The 22,249-nt window shown below is 38.7% G+C and overlaps 1 protein-coding gene across 1 annotated transcript in view; it reads right to left on the reverse strand.

Moving 5' to 3' along the window:
- Positions 1-22,249, reverse strand: part of CDK14 (cyclin-dependent kinase 14) — a 321,566-nt gene that overhangs the window by 100,497 nt on the left and 198,820 nt on the right. Inside the window, exon 12 of the mRNA XM_009330527.1 lies at positions 4,584-4,647. Within this exon, the coding sequence (XP_009328802.1) occupies positions 4,584-4,647 (64 nt within the window). The remainder of the gene's footprint in view (positions 1-4,583; positions 4,648-22,249) is intronic.

Genomic DNA, 22,249 nt, shown 5'->3' on the forward strand with positions numbered 1-22,249 from the left:
ACACACTAATTGAGAATTTAGGAAGAATGAAAACTTGACTGAAGTGTAGATGTTGATACAAAAGGCTTATCTTGCCCAATTATTTGGACAGGACTCTGAATCCAGACAAAATGGCTAGAGGAGAAAGGAAGATAAGACTCCAAACTAAGAAAAATGGGAGATTTAATGACGATGGAAAGAATAATACACAAAAATCAGGAAGACTCAGACACGAGTCTGGTAAGGAAGCAGCATGTTTTGGAATACTGCTCCATCTCCACTTTTGCAGATGAGACAGTAGATGCCTACTTTCATTTTCTTCCTGGAGACATTGGTCTGGTGGTACTATAAGTGGTTGGATCTGGTTTAGTGCAGCAAATCTACGTATTTCTTAAAGTATTGTAACAAAAGAATAAATAGCGAAAACATGTTCTCCAAGTCATGTGTCAGAGGGTCATGTTCATCATTTACAGTGTCTCTTTACATCATGGACAAGTGTCTCTGTCCAATAACCTGTAACATGAAGCTTCCAAGCTGGATGAAACCTCAAGATTTTATTGAAACAACAACTAACACTTTGTCATAATTTCCTTGAACTGCCTTCTTATTTGAGGGCAGATAATTTACTTGCACAGTGCTTCTGAATGGCTGGGTTTCTTTGGTGATACATGAGTACAGGAAGACACACTCAAGATTATAGCAATCATAACAGCTTCAAAATGCATCACAGGGGAAACCTGAAGTTACTGAAATACTTCTGAATTATTTCAGGATTTTCAAATGGATTATTTAGATCATCCTTAAGTAATTTACTAAGCAGGACATGTGTGTCTGTGTACACGTATATACATCTGCTAACACAAACTGAGAGGACCAAGGCCGAGACACAGAGAAAACTCAAAGACCAGGTCAACTTTTAGCTTTAAATATCTCCCATATTACTTAGAGTATTTGTAAGATGGAAAGTCATCAAAGACGTCAAAGCAGGCAGATAAAATACAAGTTGTTTTCTGACTTTTTAAATGGCAAAACAAATTATGACTTATTTTATTTTCACAATTATGGGCTGTTAAAATCACTGAGGTTAGGGGTTTAGATGATGTAGAGCCACCCACAACTAGCCTGAGGAACACATTTCTTATTCAGCCTCAGAAATGCTCCCACATATTAAGATGTCAGAGTTCATCGTTGTTTATGCACTGGCTGCTTTCCATAATAATCAGACCCTCGGTCACTCTAGTAGAGAAGAGACTAATGCCATGTTTTTCAGACATGTTTTTCCTAGTAAACTGTGATTAGCTCTCTGCAGCGCAGGACTGTGCCCTAGCAAATCACAGCATGAAAATTAGTTGTTTAAGTCTGTATGCAAACAAGAAATACAATGAAATATTGCTTCTACTCTCAACAGTCTTCCCAACTCCACAGGCATTTAATGTGCCCAGCATTTTTTTAACTACAGTAACTATTTATTACTGATACTTTCTGTTCAAATCCCATTGTTTTATGCTTACACAACTCAGTTTACAGCATCAAAGCCTTGCCTGAGTGAATGTTGATATCCTCATCACCAGTGCTCTCTGCGCTTCTCAATTTATCGCACTTACTGTTTGCAGCTATCAGTATTAAAACTCACAAAGACACGCAAAGCACAGGAGTTACTTAACCCCATATCATCTATATTTAAATGCAGTAATTTCACAAATCTTAAAGAATAATGGAATTGGTTCAGATTTGGGGCAAGACATTTCAGGTTCCCTCCTGCATTCTTCTGCTAAGGAAAGGAAAAGATTAAGTCATCTTGAATGTATTATTAAAGCATTAACCTCCATTTTTGCTCCAAAGAAGTCAGTCGGGAAAGAAGAGTCTTTCAGTCCTATACACTGAGGAAATTTTCTCTAGGGTGTAACAACAATTTCAGACCAACAGAGAGGGGAGTATGGCTGGCTGAGCATCTATGGAAGGGGACAATGCAGCCTTGCCATAGCCAGAAAACTTTTGTGCACAGAATGGCATGAAGGAAAGCATTTTTTTAAGAAGCAACAGAGAACCGGGTATCCATGACCAAACAGCTCCAACGACCCTAATAACATGAGCAAATAGTGTAATTCCAGCCCAGCCCATAGGTCAGAGCACTTTGTGCAGAGCATGCTTTAGATGCTGGTACCCCAGTATGATCCCAGAGGTGATGTGTTTTGCTGCTCTAACCATTCCACACTTTATCAGCATAAAGTCCAATTACTCCATTTGGGGGTATGTAAGCCAAGTTTTGGTTGTCCAGTTAGATTATGCTCTCTATTGCTGTAACTTCCAAAATCAGCAAATAAGGAACCATAAGACAAAAAAAATCCTTTTACCAGGCCATGAAGGATATGGGGTGGAACAAAGGGAGTGCAGAACACAGTATGTATACAGAAGAGGGCTTTTTCCTTTGGAGTGCTCTCAGACCTCCACAATGCATGGGAATTAAGGAGCTCGGTGCTTTGCATTAACAGGCCCTAGAAAGATTAAATAATTGCCAGCGAGAATAGTAATTACTCTGACTTGCAAATCTACATACTTCACAGACATGGAAAGGACCCGAGAGAACAAAGACCACATCATGCAGAAACGGTGAAAATATCGAGTGACCATTTTGTGTCTTGGAAGCATCTTTCCTCCTGTCCCCATTCTGCATTTGTATAAATATTACGTATTCATAGCTGACAAAATCCATAGTCTGGGATGGAAAAAATAAAAGCAAGTCTAACACAATGTCTGTATAAAAATTAGTTTTAATGAAGTGCCTACTGTGGATTTATTTCCTGATGTTCTTCTGGGGTAATAAACCCACATCCCCTAACACACTTGCAAACCAAACAGAAAAATGAAACCAGGAAATTTCTTGGCTGCCATCTACTGTTCAAAACTTTTCTGTGTCACACAGAAGAATAAAAACATGAACAAATCCAAAGAACACTCACTGACATCTCCAGGTTTTATCCTCCTCTTTACTATTCTTGGATAAAACCAATGTCTTTGGACTGCTGTTAAAACCCACTGTGTTTCTGTAAGGATTCTTTGTATATGCTCACCTTTTAATCAGTCCCAAGAATGAGAAACACAAAAGCTTGTAAACTTAATGACACACTGATTTAGGGAAGAACACTGTAGTATTCTTAGTATTTCAGTGAAAAACTGTAGTTGTTAAAAAAGTTCTACTAATTCACTAGAGAGTGATTTCACTATACAGCAATAAGACAGCACTAGGACAGAGACTGAAAAACAATGTGCAAGAAAGCTGTCTGCCTTCCCTTTTCTCAAGGATTTGTGTTACTGTCAGGATAAGCCCTACAATTTATTTGTTTCTCTCTCTCTCTCTTACTTTGGGAGCTGCCTAGATCTCTTTGTCCTTTTCAACTCCTCTGCCCCATCTCCTGCCTCTTTGCTGCCCCAAAGAAGCCACTATGATCCTGCAGATCTGACGAATAAGACAGGCTGGAATGAAAAGAGAATAATCTTCTTCATGTCCGACCTATAAGATGACTTGGAAATTAGGTTTAAATGACATAGAATGCCAGGTTCTCACAGTTTATGACAAAAGCTGAAGGGACTATAATCTGCAGTAAAGGAGAACCAGGAGTTTACTGAGAGATCTTAGGCCTGCAAGGACAAAAACATCTGAAACTGGATTCCTGGGTCAATTCTGTCACTTACTTGCAGACTTCAGTCATATGGTTATAAACTGAAGACTCATCCTAGTAAAATATACTGGAAGCCAATTAAGTACTTCATCTGAAAGCATCTAGTAACCTTCTCTTTACCATCTCGTCCAAACCCACTCACAGCAGGTCCAACGAGTTCAGGCTGCTCAGGCCCTGTCTGGTCAGGTTTCGAACAGGATGGAGATGTCAAACCTCTCTGGACAACCAGTTCCAGTATTTCACCACCCCCACCAGCCAACATGTCTCCTACTCATTCACCTGCTTGGCATATTTAAAAAACAGTATTTCTAAGATCCCCACCCAAAAGCTCACAAGACTATATATATATAACATATCTATGCATATGTACATATATAGCATAATGAAGCTGACCATGTACTTCTAGTCTCTAGGGAACAAACTGCTCCCTCTTACACAAAGGTATCAGATGGCGAAACAGCTTTTCAGGAATGGTTGTAGAATATGACAACTTCAAGTACAACACACATTAAAAAACTGAACCTTTGTAGGAAGGTACTAACAGATGATCTAGTAGGAACTTCAGCTTTCACAAAGTCTTTTCTCTACTCTTTAGTTTCCTTCAGTATTCCTCAAAGTTCAGAGTGATCTGCGGAAAAGTAATACTGATTGGGAATCCGCCTACCAGCAACCTGAAAGGTACGATACTCAGTGGCTGAGGAATGCAAGCAGGTCAGGGCTCATACTGTAAAAAACAGGAGAAAATGCAAAAGAAAGCAAAGAAATTAAACAAAAGAAAAAAACCCACCTTGAGCACAATAAAAAGTGCATTATGGTTCGTGCACTGCATACCAGGTCATTCTGAAGCTTGTGGGCAGGGATGTAATTATCTGTGTCCTGTATTTCCAGGAAGATAATTTGGATTAACTTGGTACTTCAACCTACCTGGTTTGAAATGGGGTAAAGAGTGGACTCCAGGCCACGTATCTTCGTTTGGTGTTCCAAGTACCTGTGCACAAAAAGAGAAAAGAAAAAAAAACACACATTGCTGTAATGGAAAAGACGTAACAAGTCACAGCATTGCATAAAGCCACTCCTCCAAAGAGCTCAATGTACCTTACAATCTAAACTTTAAATAGGCTTAATTTGGGTGGGAAGGCGGGGAGGAAGAGGGTACAAAAAGTTAGATGATTTTTTAATCATGAAACCATGGTTTCAAGGTACCAGTGTAGTCAGTAAAGCATGTAACAGTGCTGTGTTCCTGTCAGGTTGCCTATTTAACCAATACACGTTAAAGCTACTTTCCACTGACAAGTGTCAAGCTACCTGCATATCTCAAAGCGCCAGTGTTACAGTGGCTAGATATTCTAGCTCAGAAATAATTTCAAATCCTGTAAACTTAAATAAGCTGAACAGATACCTAATAGATGCTAGGATAGAATATCTACACAGATGGTGAAGCAGATGACCAAGAGCACGGCATGAACAAGAATGCACAGCAAACAGTTGTCATTTTAAGTGGATGTAGTATTCATAAAAATAGTAAATTTTTAGGAAATACAGACTTTATTGACTCATGCATTATCCTTTGTTTCTATTCACTTCAACTGTCCTCCTTCTTGTAGTGTAAGTGAGACCAACTTTCAGCAGCAAAGTATTTAACACTTCTCACGTGCATCTTATATCCTCTGCCCACATGAAAAGTTCAGCCCCCGTGTCTTTGGCACAAATAATAAATAAATTGAGAGAACTATAATTAGGTCTCCCAAACCTGTTTTTGCTTCATGAGACATAACTGTCAATGCTTGCTTTAAGTGGAGCCAAGAGGAAAACCTAAAGTAGCAGCTCTACAAATGCATTTCTGAATGAGTTGTGGAATTTGATATTTCACTAGTGGGATATTCCTTGTTACAAATTTACACTCAATTTCTAACATGAATGAAAATGCTAGGGACTGTTTTCAGTATTTGTTATAAGCTCAGGCCCTGGAATAAAAGGCTGATATCCTAAAGGGAAAGCATTTCACAGTAGTCCGGTGCTTGCTTTGCATTGTCATAAACGTACGAAGTCCCCTGCCAGCCCTGCCCCTACCTGCATTGCAGATCTTCTGAATAGATCTTTTGGACCTGCATATCTTGAGTCACTGATATTCTGTGGTCACTTAAACCAGCACAAAACAAGCACAGAATTAGTGTGAAAATCTTTGGTCCAAGTATGTGAAGGTTTGTGACCCTTCAGGGCAGACTACAAGACATCTACTCCCAACCATTTGGAGCTGAAGAGATTTTTTTTTTTTTTTTTTTTTTTTTGTTAATTGTGTCTGCTGCAATATACATATGCATTAAGAGCATTAAAGGAAGGACCACTTTAGAAGATTTGTTGCACTACTTAAGCTGTGTAAACATTTGTTCATGTTGATAAATTCAAGCTTAAAAAAATTCTTAGAAGCAAGACTAGGAAGCTAAAACACAAAAAATTTCTCTTCGACTCTGCCAGAATTTGTTTCATAAAATTTAGAAACTGGCTTAAAAACCTGAGACAAAAGTAAGTGACCTCTTATTCTTACCTACAAAGTGTGCTTTATGACTCTAGGGCCTCAAGTTTGTTAAGCTATTTACAATACTAACGTGTTTCTAATCTAAGAATATTAATGCAAAGCTCATCTTTCTCCACTATCAAATACAACAAGCAAATAGCCCAATTTAGATGTAGTATGACCAATAGGAGGTGGGAGCAGAGCACCAAGGTGTCAGAGAAACAAAGATGACAGTATCAGTTCAATTAGGCAGTATACATTCATGGGGTTATTTGGATATGCAAGTTCACTGATTTTATTTGTAAATATTGTTTGTAGGACATTGCTTTCAGTCCTTGTGAAATATGTCTTAATCGGCATTTGAATAAGAAAAACCTGGACCCGCAACCCTGATTCATCACACCACCGTATTCATTTCATTATTGCTATTAGGGAGAGCACAATTCCCTGATTAAACATAGACGAAGTTAGGAGACACCGTTGACTCTATGTCGTGACTAAATCAATTTGCAAATAACTTTCACCTGGCTTCTGTATTAATCAAATTCCTGGTGCCAATCACCTCCCAGACCAGGAGAGGGAGCCCGTGGATTAAAAACACAGATTCTCACATCCTCAGTTTAAATTAAGAAATACCATCCTCAACTTTGCAACGCCTCTTAGCAAATCAAAGGAATATTCTCTCATGAAGCATTATGAATATAAGAAAATTAGTCACATCCTTCTAAATGTATGTTCTTAATCACCTCTTATTTTAGATGAGACACAGGCAGCTAAGGCACTGTACAGATGAATGTTAAAACCAGCTAACAAACATTTATCAGACCCATTTAATGTAGAACTTGGAGTTAATAAACAGATTATTCTGATTTTCAAAGTAACATCAGGTCCAGGAACAGAAGGCTTCATGGGAGATCACTTTTATAATGAATCTTATGTGACACAATTTTTTTGTTCACTAGTTTTCCAATCCACCTCTTTAATAATATTCCAGCACGTCTGCTGTTACAGTGTTTAAGAGCCAGCTATGAACAAGTTCTGTGCATTGGAGTACTCAAACCGCCTACAGTACCCCTTCTGTCAAGGGTAACAGTCAGGCTAAAAACAACTATGGTTTTCTATCATCTAAATGCCTACCATTTTTAAGGTAGGGGCACTTGGTAGTTCAGAGAAAGATCCAGACACTGTATTTTAATGCATTGTACAAACACTATAAAGATCATCCTTCTTCCATACAATTTTTAACATGCACAATACAGAAATTCACAATATGTGACTATCAATCAACAAACAAGAAGGCAGCAGTGAAACAACTGTGGTTTTGGAGAAGATAAAACAGTCACTGCCTACAGGTATGTCAACATAAAGTGATTTGTAAGCATCACCTTGCAAGTGATACTTCTAAGCAGCAATCAATCCCATTTTGATGAGGTGGGATTAGGCAACCCAAAGCAATGAGTTTTGACACCTGCTATAAACACAGTAAAGTGGAGTTCACATATAACACCACGGGGGAGAAAGATCTGCGTTGTTTTGCAGCTTACAAAAGAGAATTAAGGGACCAACATGGAAAAGGAAAGCGAGGGAGGAAGGGAGAACCCAACAGTCTTCTGATTTTAATCCAAAACAGTGTCCTTTAGCATTTAAGAGTGATTATCCAGACCAAACCACTGGCAACATCTTGGTACCATAGAAAGGCATCTAACTGACCAGCTGTAGCAAACCACTGGTTACCCAGCCAGCACTGGAGAGCAAGTCTGACCTTACAGCGACAACCGGTGAAAGTGGAAGACAGAGGAGACACAGCAGCCTGAGACAACCACCATTACACCAGGACCTGTCATTTTATGGGTGACCTTCTAGCTCTGACTATCCTTTCATGGTCCACCACTTCTGATCCCAAGCATGCCACCAGGAGTTCTGTCTCTTCTACATTTTAACACTTTTTCTTTCCATTCCTTGTTCCAAAAACATGAAAATAACCACTGCTGTCACAGCGATCAAGCCCCAACTTAATATTGGAAATGGTTTGATATCCAATGCATGGTTTGATATCCTATTTTTTAAATTGAATTACTAACACAAGAATAATCTACAATTCTCAAATTTGGAATGGATTTAGTGTTTTCCAGGGGCCAGGATGGTTATGGTTTCTGTAAAGAAAACTCCCAAACCTACTGGGGTCTTGCTGTTCCACACTACACACAACTGTAACATAAAACACTCTGAGCTCTTTTATTCCCTAATAAATGAGATAAAATTACCTTCTCATTTGAAACTTGCTGTTCAAAATCAGGACCAGATTCTAATCTAATTTGTATGGTGAGAAATCTATTTATACAAAAATAACAGATTTACAGTACATCAGGGTACTGAGGGCCAAATACCTTTACTGCCAGTTGACGTTGTTACTGTTTGGCAGACAGTTAGAAAAACAGAACCTGCTGTTCAAATCTCCATATACAAGCATAATATAGAAAGATTGCCCGGGAAACGCAACACAAATGCATTAAGGTCTGTTTCAATGCCTTAATTTTTTAATATAAGAGAAAAAGTTGTTTGCTTTTTGCGTCTGATTTTACAAAGACTCATCATTCCCCTAATTAATGTGCTCCCTGGTGTCCACGGGAGTCATTATTTTACAGTGAGCATTATGCCACTCTATCAACACAATTAGTCATATTGTCCTGTATTCTGCTTCGAATGCAAAAACATTCCCTATTACTGCCATGTAATAAGGTCATTCTGGGTAACAATTTGTTTGGAGAAGTCATCCAAATCTCCTGTGAGATAAGCAGCAGTGCAAATCTTTCCCACCAGCTCTTTCCCAAGTGCTGACATAATTAGTAAAGAACAAGTATTTCCATTTGCACTACAACTTTTGAATATACAAAGCCGTATATTACTGAAATAATGCTTTAACCCTGGTTAGATCTGACGATCATCAAGAAAGGTGGTGGTTTGGACTTCAACAAGACAAACAATATGCATCCAGTGATATTATTCAGGGTTTTGTAGCAACAGAGAAGAATGAAAAACAAGATCAGCATGCAAATGAGCTGCCTTTCCTTAGACAACATTTATGGAAATCAGGCTAAGCAATTTGCTGAATTTTCAGTTTTTTTCATGTTAGGTCAACTTGATGAATAAACAAAGTTTAGTCAAAAAAAAGTCAGGAGTGTGAGTCTCTTTTTTTTTTTTCCTTTAATAAAAAGACGTTTTTGTTTAAAAATGCCCTAGAATTTTAACTAGGAAAAGTTACAAGCTGTATGTAAAAATGTTTTCTTATTTTATTTTTCCTTTTAAGGATCATCAAGATTTCTGTTCCAGTCTTCCTGTTTGCTGGGTAAAACATATTGCATTTAGTGAGTCCTTGGCTGTGATGTGCCATGGGAGACTATAGCTGTCTGGAACTGAACTTAGTAAGAGGAAGAGAATAAGTACTGCTGAGCCATTTCCAAATCAGTAATCTCTCTCTTCTGAGTGAGATTTGGAAGTTTCAGATGTTCTGGTTTTCAACAAAAATTTGCTATATTCTCCCAAAACATACATTTCTAATGAAGCTTTCACCTGATTCAAAAACCTAGGAGTCCTTTTCCTTTTCGTTAGAGGAAATACGTTACTGCCATGCAAGTTCCAGGGTTTCACTACAGCAGCTCCATCACTCCAGAGCCACCTCTGAACGTGGAATGTCCTATCTGGTCTGGAAGAGGAGAAGCTTATGTGATCTCTTTCTCCTGCAGTCTGTCCTGGTGCTGTCATTTGCCCAGATGATCCAAACTATTGCTGTATTCCCCTCCCGAGGATTCGCTGTTAGGTAGATCTTAACGACACCTTCCACAATCCGGGAAAGTGCTGTTATTACCACTTCATAATGTCAGTGAGCACAAAGTATGTGTAGTAGTGAAGATCAAAGGAGGAACTTCGTCCTTCAGCTTAGCAATTGGTCTTAGTGTAACGGGTTAAGAAAAAAATTCAGCAACTATTTGTGTATTATGCATGCTGACTCAGAGTCTGCTGACCGACAACTGCAGCGAGGCTTCCTTCAACTCTCTGCTGGGCACGATGGATGACAGCTGAGTGTCAAGTTTAATATCCAAAAGATAGAGACAGAAATGGAATTGCCTCAATACCAGTCATTTCTTCACATCAGGAGCTTAGCAGTTCAGTTTCCATAAGGGACAATAAATCTATCAGTTTGTGTAATGCACTTACGTGTTTGTTAGATAGAGGCCGAAAACATTTTAACTTTGGGAAGGTTGTGGGTGTTCCACGATTCCCAGCTGCATTGAAAAAGTCACCTCATTTTTTGCTACAGAAATGTCTATCAATCAGCTAAGATGGCAACAATATATTTATTTGGATTCGTAAAAAATAAAGACCATATGCCTATTCATTGTCCTTGAGATTTAAAATATTGAAGCCTTACTTCATTAAATGAATGGCAAAAATTACATATAGTTCCTAAACCAGGAATCTACATCAATTCAAAGTTAAAACAATTGAAGTGAGACTGTGTGGTCGAGGCAGTCTCATCCTATGTTGAAAACACTAAAGGCCTTGTTCAGAACCTGAAAACTGTATTTTAGTTAAAATGTTTTTTCTTACATAGAAAACTCCTATTTTTTTTTTTAAGTCAACTGTCAACAAAATATCCCTTCATTATTCCCATACAGGTAAGAAAGAAAATACCACCCAAATAGAGATGCAACATATTAAGTATATAGAAAACAAAGTCATGTAACTTGTATGATTCCTTTTCAGAACAGAAGTGTTAAACAAGAGCCCATAGTTCTTTACAGACAAAAATCAGACATCCAAATTCTTATTTTTAATTTTATGTATAGGATAGGTTGTATTTTTTGCTTCCTTTTGTTCCTGTAAATGCTATCAAAGTCATTAAAAAAGCCCAACAAAACTTGCAGTGATGATACATGGTAGAAGGAAAAAGAATTTCACCACCACCATTTTATATGCACAATGGTAATGTGTAGCAGAATATGTTTAATGTGATCTGCATTCATTCAGGACATTAAACCAGAATTACTGATTTAAGAGAAAACAAGCCTGGTGAGAAAACAAGCTGATGGGAGTATTTATTTTGCAAGTTATTTTGTGAATGATATTAAGCATTGTCTTAACAAAAAAAACCCCAAGGTATTAAATTCTTTCAAGAGCTCTAAGAAGTACCAGCTACACAGACAACGAGTACAGGACACAACAGCAACAAAAAAAGAAGGCACCTCCTCACGAACCCCATAAGCTTGTTTCTGCTGTACGTAAAGTGATGCTGTTTTGTGAAAAACCAGAAGTAACTGAGGCTTTTTCTCAAAGGTGAAAAAAGAAGCAGTACGAACAGAACAAGGTTCACCTATAGCAAAAGGTTGACTCAGCCATCAAGTGGAATATCGTCGTTACATTGTATGTGGGTAATAAAACCACTTGCTTTGAGCATAAGGGGTGGTTTATGATAAAGCTTGCTTCAAAAACATTTAGGTAATGTGCCAGTGTGGATGAGGGAAGGAAAACATGAAATTACTATCAACATTCCCACAAAATTTTAACAACACACATTAAATAAAAAAAATCACGTTCAACTAATATTTGTGCTTTAGCTCTGTCAAGGATGAAAAATGAGGTACTTGAAACAGTGAAGGACCCAACTGTTCTTAATATCCTTTCCCCACAGAGGCAAAATACAAAGAAGTCTCACCAGGAAACCTTTTAGCATGTGATTTTTCCAACCTTACTTTGTGTATATAAATGTTATTTGAGTAGCTGACTCCATCGAGAAGTTAAATTTATCCCAACACTGTTTCCACACTGTTTGCGGCACAAGTAAACAAACTTATCGTTCTCTTCATACCCATCGTAACCACAACTACCTTTTGAGGGACCCTGCCAGAGACACCACTGCAACTGCGCTAACATGAAGAAGATGACGGGGACTGGAGACTTCATAAACACGCTTGTCCACCTTTGCAGAGCCAGGCTCTACCTACTCTCTCTGCACGACCTGGGCACGACAGCTGGGAGGAGGAGGAGAAGGAACAGAGCAGGCATCACCACAGACCCAGCACTGCAGACCATCAAGACAGGATTAAATGAAATCCCCAGCCTTGCAACAAAGCACTACTGAGGTTTGATATGCCAGTGTCCTTAACTGCTTAGTCAGGGGAGAGTTTTGTTTATTCCGAAAAGGACCTACTAAATACATACTACACTTCTTTGAATAACAGAAACAATTCTGTCAATGAGATGACTTTTAGAAACTAATTCTGGTCATAATCCAATCTAAATTGGAGAGAGAGCAAAACCAGAGTCATTTAATCTAAATTTCACAATGAGAAAAAAGCATGTGTGAAGCAACTTGTATTGGGCTGTAGCATCCTCTTCCTACAAGTAATCAGCACATCTCATCGTAACGTCCTATTTTAGTAACTTACAACTTCCATAAAGGTTTCACATGGTGGAATAAACTGTTTTTTTATTTAGTGATTCTTACTAAAACATTTCTGTGAATGAGACAAATGCTAAAAACACGAAGAAAACAGGATTTGGCAAACTTGTTTTGAAAACAGAGGGGCCTACGCTGTAGAGAGGATCTGAAATTAGCAGCAAAAGGAAAAAAGGCAAACTCCTGACAGAGACTGCACTTTCCCTCAAGCCAGTGCAACCATGCAGCAATTTAGCCAAATTACAAGTTAATTAAAAAGCTTAGCACATGGTAAAGGAGACACTGTTTAGCTCCAAAGCGAAAAGAGGGCTCCTCCATGCTGAAGCGGCTGAAGCAGCAGAACTGAGGACCTGTCCTTTCCCAGCCACCTGTGCTGAGGAGTCTCCTTCCATCAGCAAACAATCCCACCATCAGAATAAAAAAAATTTTGACATTAAACTAGATGTAGCGTCTCTGATACCTGCTTTGCAGAATATAATAACAGCTATATCTGATATCAGCTGCAGAAACTATAAAACACCTCAGGATGAACAACAGGATGAAACTGATCCTTAGTAAGAAGAGAAGAGATGAGAATTTGAAAGCTTTTGTAGACCTTAGAGCTGTGGATCAGGAAGACTGGGAAGAAAACTCATGCATGCAGAAGAGTACAGCTGACCTCAACAGATTTCTCTTCCCTTCCTCCAAGGAGGCAAGTTTGCTCCTCTGGCATTGCCAGAGCTTGTGAGCTCTCAAATAAGGTTACAGAGAGGGAATGATTTCACCAAGGAAGATCTTGGTGTTAATACATGCGAGAAGCAGCTGCTGCTGATTTCTGTGCAGGAAGGCCTCTTCCTTACCATTTGGGAACAAACAGAACAGTTTTCTTCACTGCGAAAGAGAAGGAAGACAGCCATTTTCTGTCAGAAGGACCCCCTGGCTCACAAGTCATGCTTGTTTACATATCCTTTAAAATCTGCTCTGTTTTACTCTGTACAGAAAGGTATATACTCTGCATTTCAGATTTCCTATCTGTCTGTGTTGTAAAGCCGTTGGAATAACACACCTAAACAGACAGTCCTCTCCTAATACGCTCCTCAAAGATTTATTTCAAGTTTTTAACCGATTTCTTTTCTTTAAACCAAAAAAGGGAGGGGGAAAAAAAAAGCCAAAAGCCTGTGAGAGGCTTTTTTGAAATTTAATTCCACAAGCCCTGCTGTGCTGGCTCAGCAGCTGGCTCATTTGAATTCCAGGTATGCACTACACAGGGTTTTTTTGGAAACGCTGGCTTATCAGAAAAGCAATGCTGCTTTTGGATCATAAAGCTGGCTTTATGGTCTTTTTGAAGACCATAAAACTAGCTCAGTTAACACACACGAATTCCTACCGACTGTCGCAGTGTCCAATCTCATTGGCACGGGCAAAGCTACACCATTGCATCGGGATACTGAAGGGCTAAAGCTGCCATTCAGCTGGAGAGCTTATTTAAATAATTAACAGATCAAATTTATGCATCTTCCTACGAATGATCACAAAAATAGCAAGGAAAACAGTTTTATTTAAAATAATATGATTATTCTTCACTATACCATCATTTAACTGCAACTATTCGAACAAACCAACACATTTGGGATCACATCCATTCCCAATAAGGATCATCACCGCACCAGGACCTGACCCAATGGTTTTCATAGAAACCAATCCATGTTTTCCCAGAGCAAAACCCCACTCCGAAGCAATGAAGCACCCTGTACTTCTCGGATACTGGAAACCCTTTGTCTCTGGCCCGGCGCCCAGTCACAACACATCGGAGGAGCAAGTGTGCCTCGTTACGACACCGCACCAGGACTCGCCATTCCTTACACACAAGGAACAGCATACACACGGCACAACAGAAGCTCATGACATGTGCCGCTTACATGACAGAAACACATTTGCAGTGGAGAGGAAAGCTGTTGTACTAAGGCAGATAGAATATCATAGCTGGGCTAACTGAGCTGCTGGGCTCATGGCGGGGGGGTAGGGGGGACACGACACACGCAATAAAATGAAAATTCTTTTTCTCACCTAAAAATCCTGGGGAGATAACATACACCAAGACCTATATATTAATCCTGGTGCTCAGCATCACAGAACAGTGTGATACTAGAATCCGATCAGATCATCCAGAAGTTTGCCAACTCCTTATTTTGCCAACTAAGGTCTTGATCTTGTAATAATCTCAATTTTGAAGATTCATGCAGCCACATGGAGCCCAGTGAAGCAGTGAGTATTTTGTCGAGTTTTTTAAGCAACCTTTTGTTCAATGTGCAGTAAATGAAGGCAGCCAGTCATGCTGCCATTTGAAGAATGTGTGGGCCCAGGTGTTAGCAATATTTCTGAAACAGTGAGGGCATTAATAATGAGCTCCAATTGTGTTGGGTATATGTGATGGATATAAGAGCACTCTTCCTGGAAGTCTAAATATCCTGCTGATTCCTACACTGAACCTTATCAGAATTCCCAAATCAAATAACTTTTAAAAATGTCTAACCTTATCACTAAAAAAACATTTCAAGCAGTGTGCCTCCTACAACAAACCACAGCATGATGCTTGGTGTATTCATTCCAAACAGTATTTTGCTGCTAAAAAAGTGAGAGTTTTATACTTCTGACTATCCTTCTGAATCACAGCAAGCAGAATGAAAAATGGAAGTCTCTAAGTAGTATAGAAATATTTTTTTTCCTAAAAATGGGGGAAATGTCAGCCTACTTCTGATGGAGAAACACTGGCTATAAAAGCAGCTGAGACATTTTAAGTGGGGTCAGAGCAGAATCCCAGGGAGATACTCATTCTCATCCAGAAGACAGTAACATCAGTGGGCAAGCTGTGGCTGAAGAGAAGCCATATCTTCCACTGCAGCGTAGTGAGCTAGCACACCTCACTCCAGAGCACTTTGGAAGTTTCCAGTGAATTCTTTGCTAGAGCATCTACCCATTTTCCTGACACCTTCTTTACCCATTTCCTTGCAAGTCCAGTAAGAGGGATGGGTTCATTTTCCTGACACCATGAGGTACATGCCAAAATATAGAGATCAGAAGTGAGTTTTGAAAGAGTGCCAAATTTTGAGACACTCAAATTTTCTGAAAATTGGAAACTCTGCGATTTAACCATTTATTGCTCATTTAGTGCTGTGGCTTTAACAATCAGCTGGCAGGTGGCCTAAGACTTTTCACTTTGCTTATTTAAATGAACATGAAAGCAGGTGTCGCTCAACTTCAGTGAACCCATTTGTTTGCTTTGACATTAGTGCACTCTGTAACTTTGCCCGTGACTTCTGAGCTCTCAGAAACACCAGGCAGGAGGGATTAGGGTGTCTCCCATCTCCATTTAAACTTGCTCTAAGCCACGTGCAGGGCAGCTGCAGTGGCAGTCCTTGCTCTTTGCAGCCTCACCTTTGGGCAAAAGGGAAGTACTTCCCTGGAGCTGCTGGAGCTGTTACTCTACTCACTGGAGAAGGGAGCTGCGAGGACTGGGCAGGATTTGGAGAACATACTGCCTATGGCTCCAAAAGGAATCGAGAGGGCTTGCACTGATACAATTAATGATGAAGTGTGAATGAATGAAGGCAAATCCTCGAAAGATTGGAGCTGCTTAACACCTGCTTATCATGGTCCACTCTTTTTCAGAAAAACAAAACAAAAACAAACCAGAGGGGGAAATGGATAAATAAATAAATAGGATATGCAAATACAGAAAAAAAAAATTTGTGCAGACACATGACAAAGAGTTTCAGTATCACTAGTGGTCAATAATGATGGAGAGCAAGAGAAAGACTGGAGTTAGTTTCTTATCCCCCACTCCCAATACATTAAGGTCCACAGAAATGCATGGCCTGAAATACTGATGACACAAAGGCTGAAAAATGATGTAGGATCAGGTACAAGAAAAGTAAAATGACTACATTAATTCTTTAACATGAGCAACTCTGCTATTACAAGGCAAATCATAACATTTTGGAGGTAAATTTTAAAGATCTCACTGAATTAGTAGAAAGGGAGATGTTACATCAATGAAACAAGGGTAACTAACTACGCAAGTTATCAGAGAGAAAAATCAACCTCTCAACAGTATAGGCACAGCTGATCTCTTGGACTACGTGAGGAATGCAGATGAGCAGCATGATGTTATCATTAAGCTAGTTAAAAGGCTGCAAAAGCAACAAAACCATGAAAGCATTAACAAGAATAAGATAATATAAAGCAAAAGTGGTAGGAAGCTGCACTGAAAATACATTTTACTGAAAGTAAATGAAGCCCAAAGAAGAGATGGCTCTAGTAAGAAACAAGTGTTTCATTATCCTTAGTTTTCAGGTACATTCACTGGTCTGATAAATTATTTTTTTTATGGAATAGGGTACTGCAGGGATTTCATTAAAAGCTCCATAAAACAAACAAAAGAGGATTTGCCCTGGCTACAGTTATTACCCTGCTTTGAACTGCTGAGCAGTTGATAAAGTGATATGATGCAGTGAGGTCAGCAGGACCTCATCTCTACTCCTCCCTTTCCAAAAGAAAGGAGCAATACTAGCACACTCTAACGAGCCGGTCCAGCAGCACAGCAGTGTTATTAACCAAATATCTCAGTGGTCAGACCAAAGCAGACTATACCAAAATGCCCGGGATCTCCAACATCCAAATTATTAAGGCCTCTTTTTAAGTAATTAGGGCAACGTGTTGTACGGATGCACACCAAGATGAGATAAGAAGGATAACTAATGGATTGAGAAAATCCCTAGCTGCATTCCCTCTGATTTTACTGAAGGGTCAGTTCAGCGATACAAAATTTATGCAACTTTTCTTTCTCTTATGAGAAAAGTGCAATTACCAGCTATTGTAAAACAATTACATTCAGAATACACAGGGGAAAAAAACACAAATATAATATGTTCTAAGATGAAAATGAGTTACAACGCAAATAATTCCTGTTTGAAGAAGGGAAGTAACGGCAGAGTATTTTTAAATAACTTTAAAAGGAATTGAGCAAGAGTTATTCTAGAAACATAAATCCCTCTTTATGACACAGCAAAGTTTAATCAAATTGAAAGTTTACAAGGTCAACTGATTTCTCACCCATCAAAAGATACAGAAATCCAACCGTAAACTTTCAGCGCGATAAGTAGATGCCTAAAAATTTCTTTTGATTCTCTTTTGGATGTAATCATCATCAGAGCAATCGTATTTGTGTGAGAACATACCTATTGCACCATACTACACTCTCTGTTAAGAATTTACCTTATGCTGTTCTGCTCCATCACTGACAGGTTTGAGAGTTTACACCACGGCCATTTAGATCATGTTGTGCCCCAAAAAAGCACCATGAAGAATTCTCATTATGTTCTCACAAAACATATCATTAGCTCTCTCCGATGTACTCTGAAACAGACCTCAATTGCCAGAAATACTGCTACACAGTGATTTACACACACACTCTAAAGACAAATAGTGAACACAGGGCATTTTTCTTCCTGTAACTGACAGCTAAAGAATCAGTTTTGCTATGGCCTCCAAGTTATTTTAAATGGAGCACTCAGAAGACTGGGGAAGGAAGAACCAAAGCAACAACAATGAAACATAATATTGTACACTTCAAAACTTGCTCTATTTATCTCACACTAAAACCGTTGAGAATACCTACCGCATTAAGATCTTAGTCAGGTAATTCTCCTATTCTCAATTCCCGCATAAGAACTCTTTTTTTGGACATCTTATGAAATAGAATCTATTTCATTTCTGTAGCCTTTTTTCTTTCCTTCTCCTGCTTATTAATACTGATTTTGTCCAGTACTTTTCAAGGCAGTTTCAAACTAATGCAGCTTTTTTCCTGTTGGTTACTTTTCTCTTATAATAAAAAGACAGTAATAATAAAAAAACCACAATTAGAACGAAAAAATTCAGGAGAGGTGGGTTCCTTCTGATTTTCTTTTCTCTGTGCAAGTCACATAAGTAATGGCAACACACAAATAGTGGACACACAGAAATTGCGTGACAGCATTTTTATACGCATATTTAAAACTCAGATGAGATTATACAAAATTTTCAACATATGTCAAATTAAATGCCTAAATTATTTAACCACAGCCATTTAATGAACTAGAAAAGCAGCTGTCCTAATCAATGTGGATTTATGTTAGCCCTTGAAAACTTGAAACCTCTTGAAATCTTGAAAATTTACATTTAGCTTATAGAAAGATACTGAGGATCAGCAGCTTGTGTAAATGGCAGTGATAGTTGAAGACACTCAATCTTATGGCAAGTGCTCAGCATCTTGCTAAATTAATACCTAGTCTAGGGCACTGATTCAGGAAACACTAAAACGGGTATTAAAGTCTACCTTCATTCAAATTAGGCCTATTGCAAATGGTACATCAGGCATGTGCATGGGCTGAAGGGGATGTTTCCCCCAGATACCATGATAGAAAAAGCTAAATACTTTTACCAGTTCTTAGGAGGGCAGAAGAAATCAGCTATTATTCTTAAAGTCTTTTAAGAAACATGTGCAGACAGGTAAGGCATATCAATCTTAGATTCTGGTATCCTGTCTCTAAAATCATCACCTAAAACTGCCTCTCATTGATTTTTAGACATTTTCAACTTTAAGGATGTTTGAACTTGAGCTACAGATTATAAACAACAATTTTGGCAATCAAGATGCTCTTCAGAAAACCCACTTTTGGCATGTGATGTGCAATTCAGACACAAGTAAAAGAGGAAAGGGAAAAGAGAAGATTCAAGTGTATTAAACATTTCCTTTATTTACAAAATGGAAAGAGAAAGCAATATGACTATCTGATGTCTGAACATTTATTATCTTTCCTAGTAAATAAGGCCAGCATATATCAGAGCAGGTTTATGAATGGGCCTGTGCTTTTAAATGGCACAATATTATCTTGCAGCATAAGTTTTTGGATAACAGACCAATGCTTTTGCTCAGAATGGGCTTCAGCTCCATTTGTAATATGCACAAATTGCTTGCAACTGCATTTCTGTTCAGTGTCACCTGCATGCAAAAATGCTTGCAATTACAGCTCCATAACACATGTGGACACAATCTGTACAGAGAGAGATTTTACACAGGGGAAAAAAAAAAAAAAATCTATTTCTATGGTGTATGGGGCCAACAAGGAAGGTGCCTGCAAAGATGTACCAGTGTAAGTAGGCAGAGCTGCACTGATATATACCAGCTGAGTCTCAGCACGTTTTTTTCAGTGTATTGCCTGTAACCACCCTCTCAAAGGCCAGAGGCGAGCCTGGAAAAGAAACAATGCTTCTTTATAATTATAGCCCATTTCTCATTCAGCAACTGAAATATGGCAGATACTAAAGATACATTCCGATTCCAAAGAAAACCACAAAGCCATTGTTTTCCACTGAACCATGTCTTAAACTGTTTTTTTTTCTGATAGCCAATTACACTTCACGTTTTGCACTACCAAGCTGATAATAAGCCAAGCTCTTGCAATCCCAGCCACACTCAGGGTTTTGTTCAGAATTAGCTGGCTGGACAGAAACATCTTCTCGCAAGCAGAAGATGACACCTATGTGCATCAGGTTGTGTGACTGGCTGGCCTAACATCCAGCCAGCCCCTGAAAGTCAAGGATGGGGTTACACATTCATTTCTTTTTTCCCCTCCTCCTCTTCCCTCCTGTGACCAGCTGGTAGTTCCCCTGGCAAGTGTCCATCATATACTGCTGGGTATTTTTATGACTTGGATGAATAGGAGGTTACGTGTCCCCTTTTCTAAAATAAATGTTAATGGAGTGCAAGATACAACTTCAATATTTTTAAAGCCTCTGTTCCTGACACACATAAGCAATATTCCTCAAGAAAATTTCCTACATTTTTACAAGATTGCTATTTTTAAATCCTAGGCGATTTAAATCCTAGCTTGTTCGCCCAATACCATATGGGTTTAATGATATAAGGCAAAGAACAACACAGACTATGGCTACTCAGACATGGCGAGGACAGGAGTTCTTTACAAGAGGTAAACACAAATTGGCATCCAAAACCTTGTGCCCTGTTATAAAGGAAAAAGACTACACATGCAGTGATACAGAAGACAATATAGTGCAGTCAGAGAGCTAAAATTGAACTGAAACTCCTTAAAACAAACTCTTCAAAAATCCAAAATACTTTACAAAGCATGAATACACAGAAGATTTACTTTGTTTTTTAAAGATCATTTTAAAGGTTAATTCACCTCATACTTGCCTAGTTTAGAATTACTTTCATTTGAAGTTTGGCATTAGACATAAAGCCCAGAAAGGAACCTTGTAAAAGTGGTATCAGTGCAAAACCCGCAGGCAACTGCAGTAAAATACTGAACAGGTGCTAACAACTTCAAAGAGAAGACTCACAGGTAGAGAAGCCTGCTATTTATTTAATTAATTTCAGTGGTGCTGAAGAGAAGTGAAATATAATAAAGCAAAGCAGAGGTAAATTCATTAGCAGGATAATACATTGCACTTCTCTCATTATACTTACATGCTGTGTTATAGAAGATAGAACTCAGCAGTCAGGCTTCTACTTAATTAGAGTTTCAAAAACCCCCTTGTTTTCCTCATGAAGTCGTTGGTGGGAGGAAAATGGAGAGAGATGGGAGGAAAACACAAGCTGTTTATAGAAAACTTTCCCCCTCTAAGCAAGAACTATCTATTTTGCAAAGACGAAGACTTTTTCTCCAACCAGATTCATCATCTGCAACATATAAGGCACCGCAGATACCATGCCTACACAAAATAAAATTTCAGCTCAGGTCCAGCCTCACAAATACATCTGTTCCATCAGAGGTGAACAAGCTGTATTTCAGAGCCAAAGTATTTACCAAGTGACAGAAAAACAGGTATTGAATAATAAAATAGGAATAAAAGACCAATAAATTTGACTAAACACCTCATTACACAGGTGAACTTCAAAACCCAATAGTTAAAAGTACTTCTCCCTTGGGTTTAGCATTGCTAGCTTCCCAAAAGATGTTATTAACACAACGTACCAGAAAGCACGGTTCCTTCGGGTCCGTCATAAGCTTAAATGAAAGTGAGGCCTGTTAAAATGTATTATTTCAGGCTTTAGAGGACATCAGTGATATGAAGCAAACCTTCAGATACAGAACCACAAGGAAAAAGCTCCACAGCTTCACAAATGCCTGTTAACATTAGAGTCGCAGAGGAAACACTACTAGCCTGTGTTACATGATACAAGACACTTCAGGCATGTAGTCAGATACATATATGAATATATATATAAAAACAAAAAAATATTGCTAGCCCTTTGAATCTTCAATAACAGAAGTAACACTTCCATTCCCATTTAAAAGGAAAATGCAATTTTTCATAGCTATCTGAAATCGCAAACTCTTGCGAGTCTTTGCTGTACAGCTCCATGCAGAAAGCTAGTGTTTCTGGCGCTGCCCTTTGGCATACCAGTCTGCTGGGCTCAACAAATGGATACTGTTCTCTTTTAATTACTTTTTAATACTGTGCATTATAGCACCCAACAGAGCAATAGCATCGAATACCAGAGAGGAGTCCTCAGCTTTTTGCGATATGCATGTCAGGAAAGACAGAAGCTTCTGGCTGCAAACTCCCACTCCTGCT

Source organism: Pygoscelis adeliae, unplaced genomic scaffold, assembly GCF_000699105.1.
Source record: "Pygoscelis adeliae isolate BGI_AS28 unplaced genomic scaffold, ASM69910v1 Scaffold27, whole genome shotgun sequence".
Lineage (NCBI taxonomy): Eukaryota > Metazoa > Chordata > Aves > Sphenisciformes > Spheniscidae > Pygoscelis > Pygoscelis adeliae.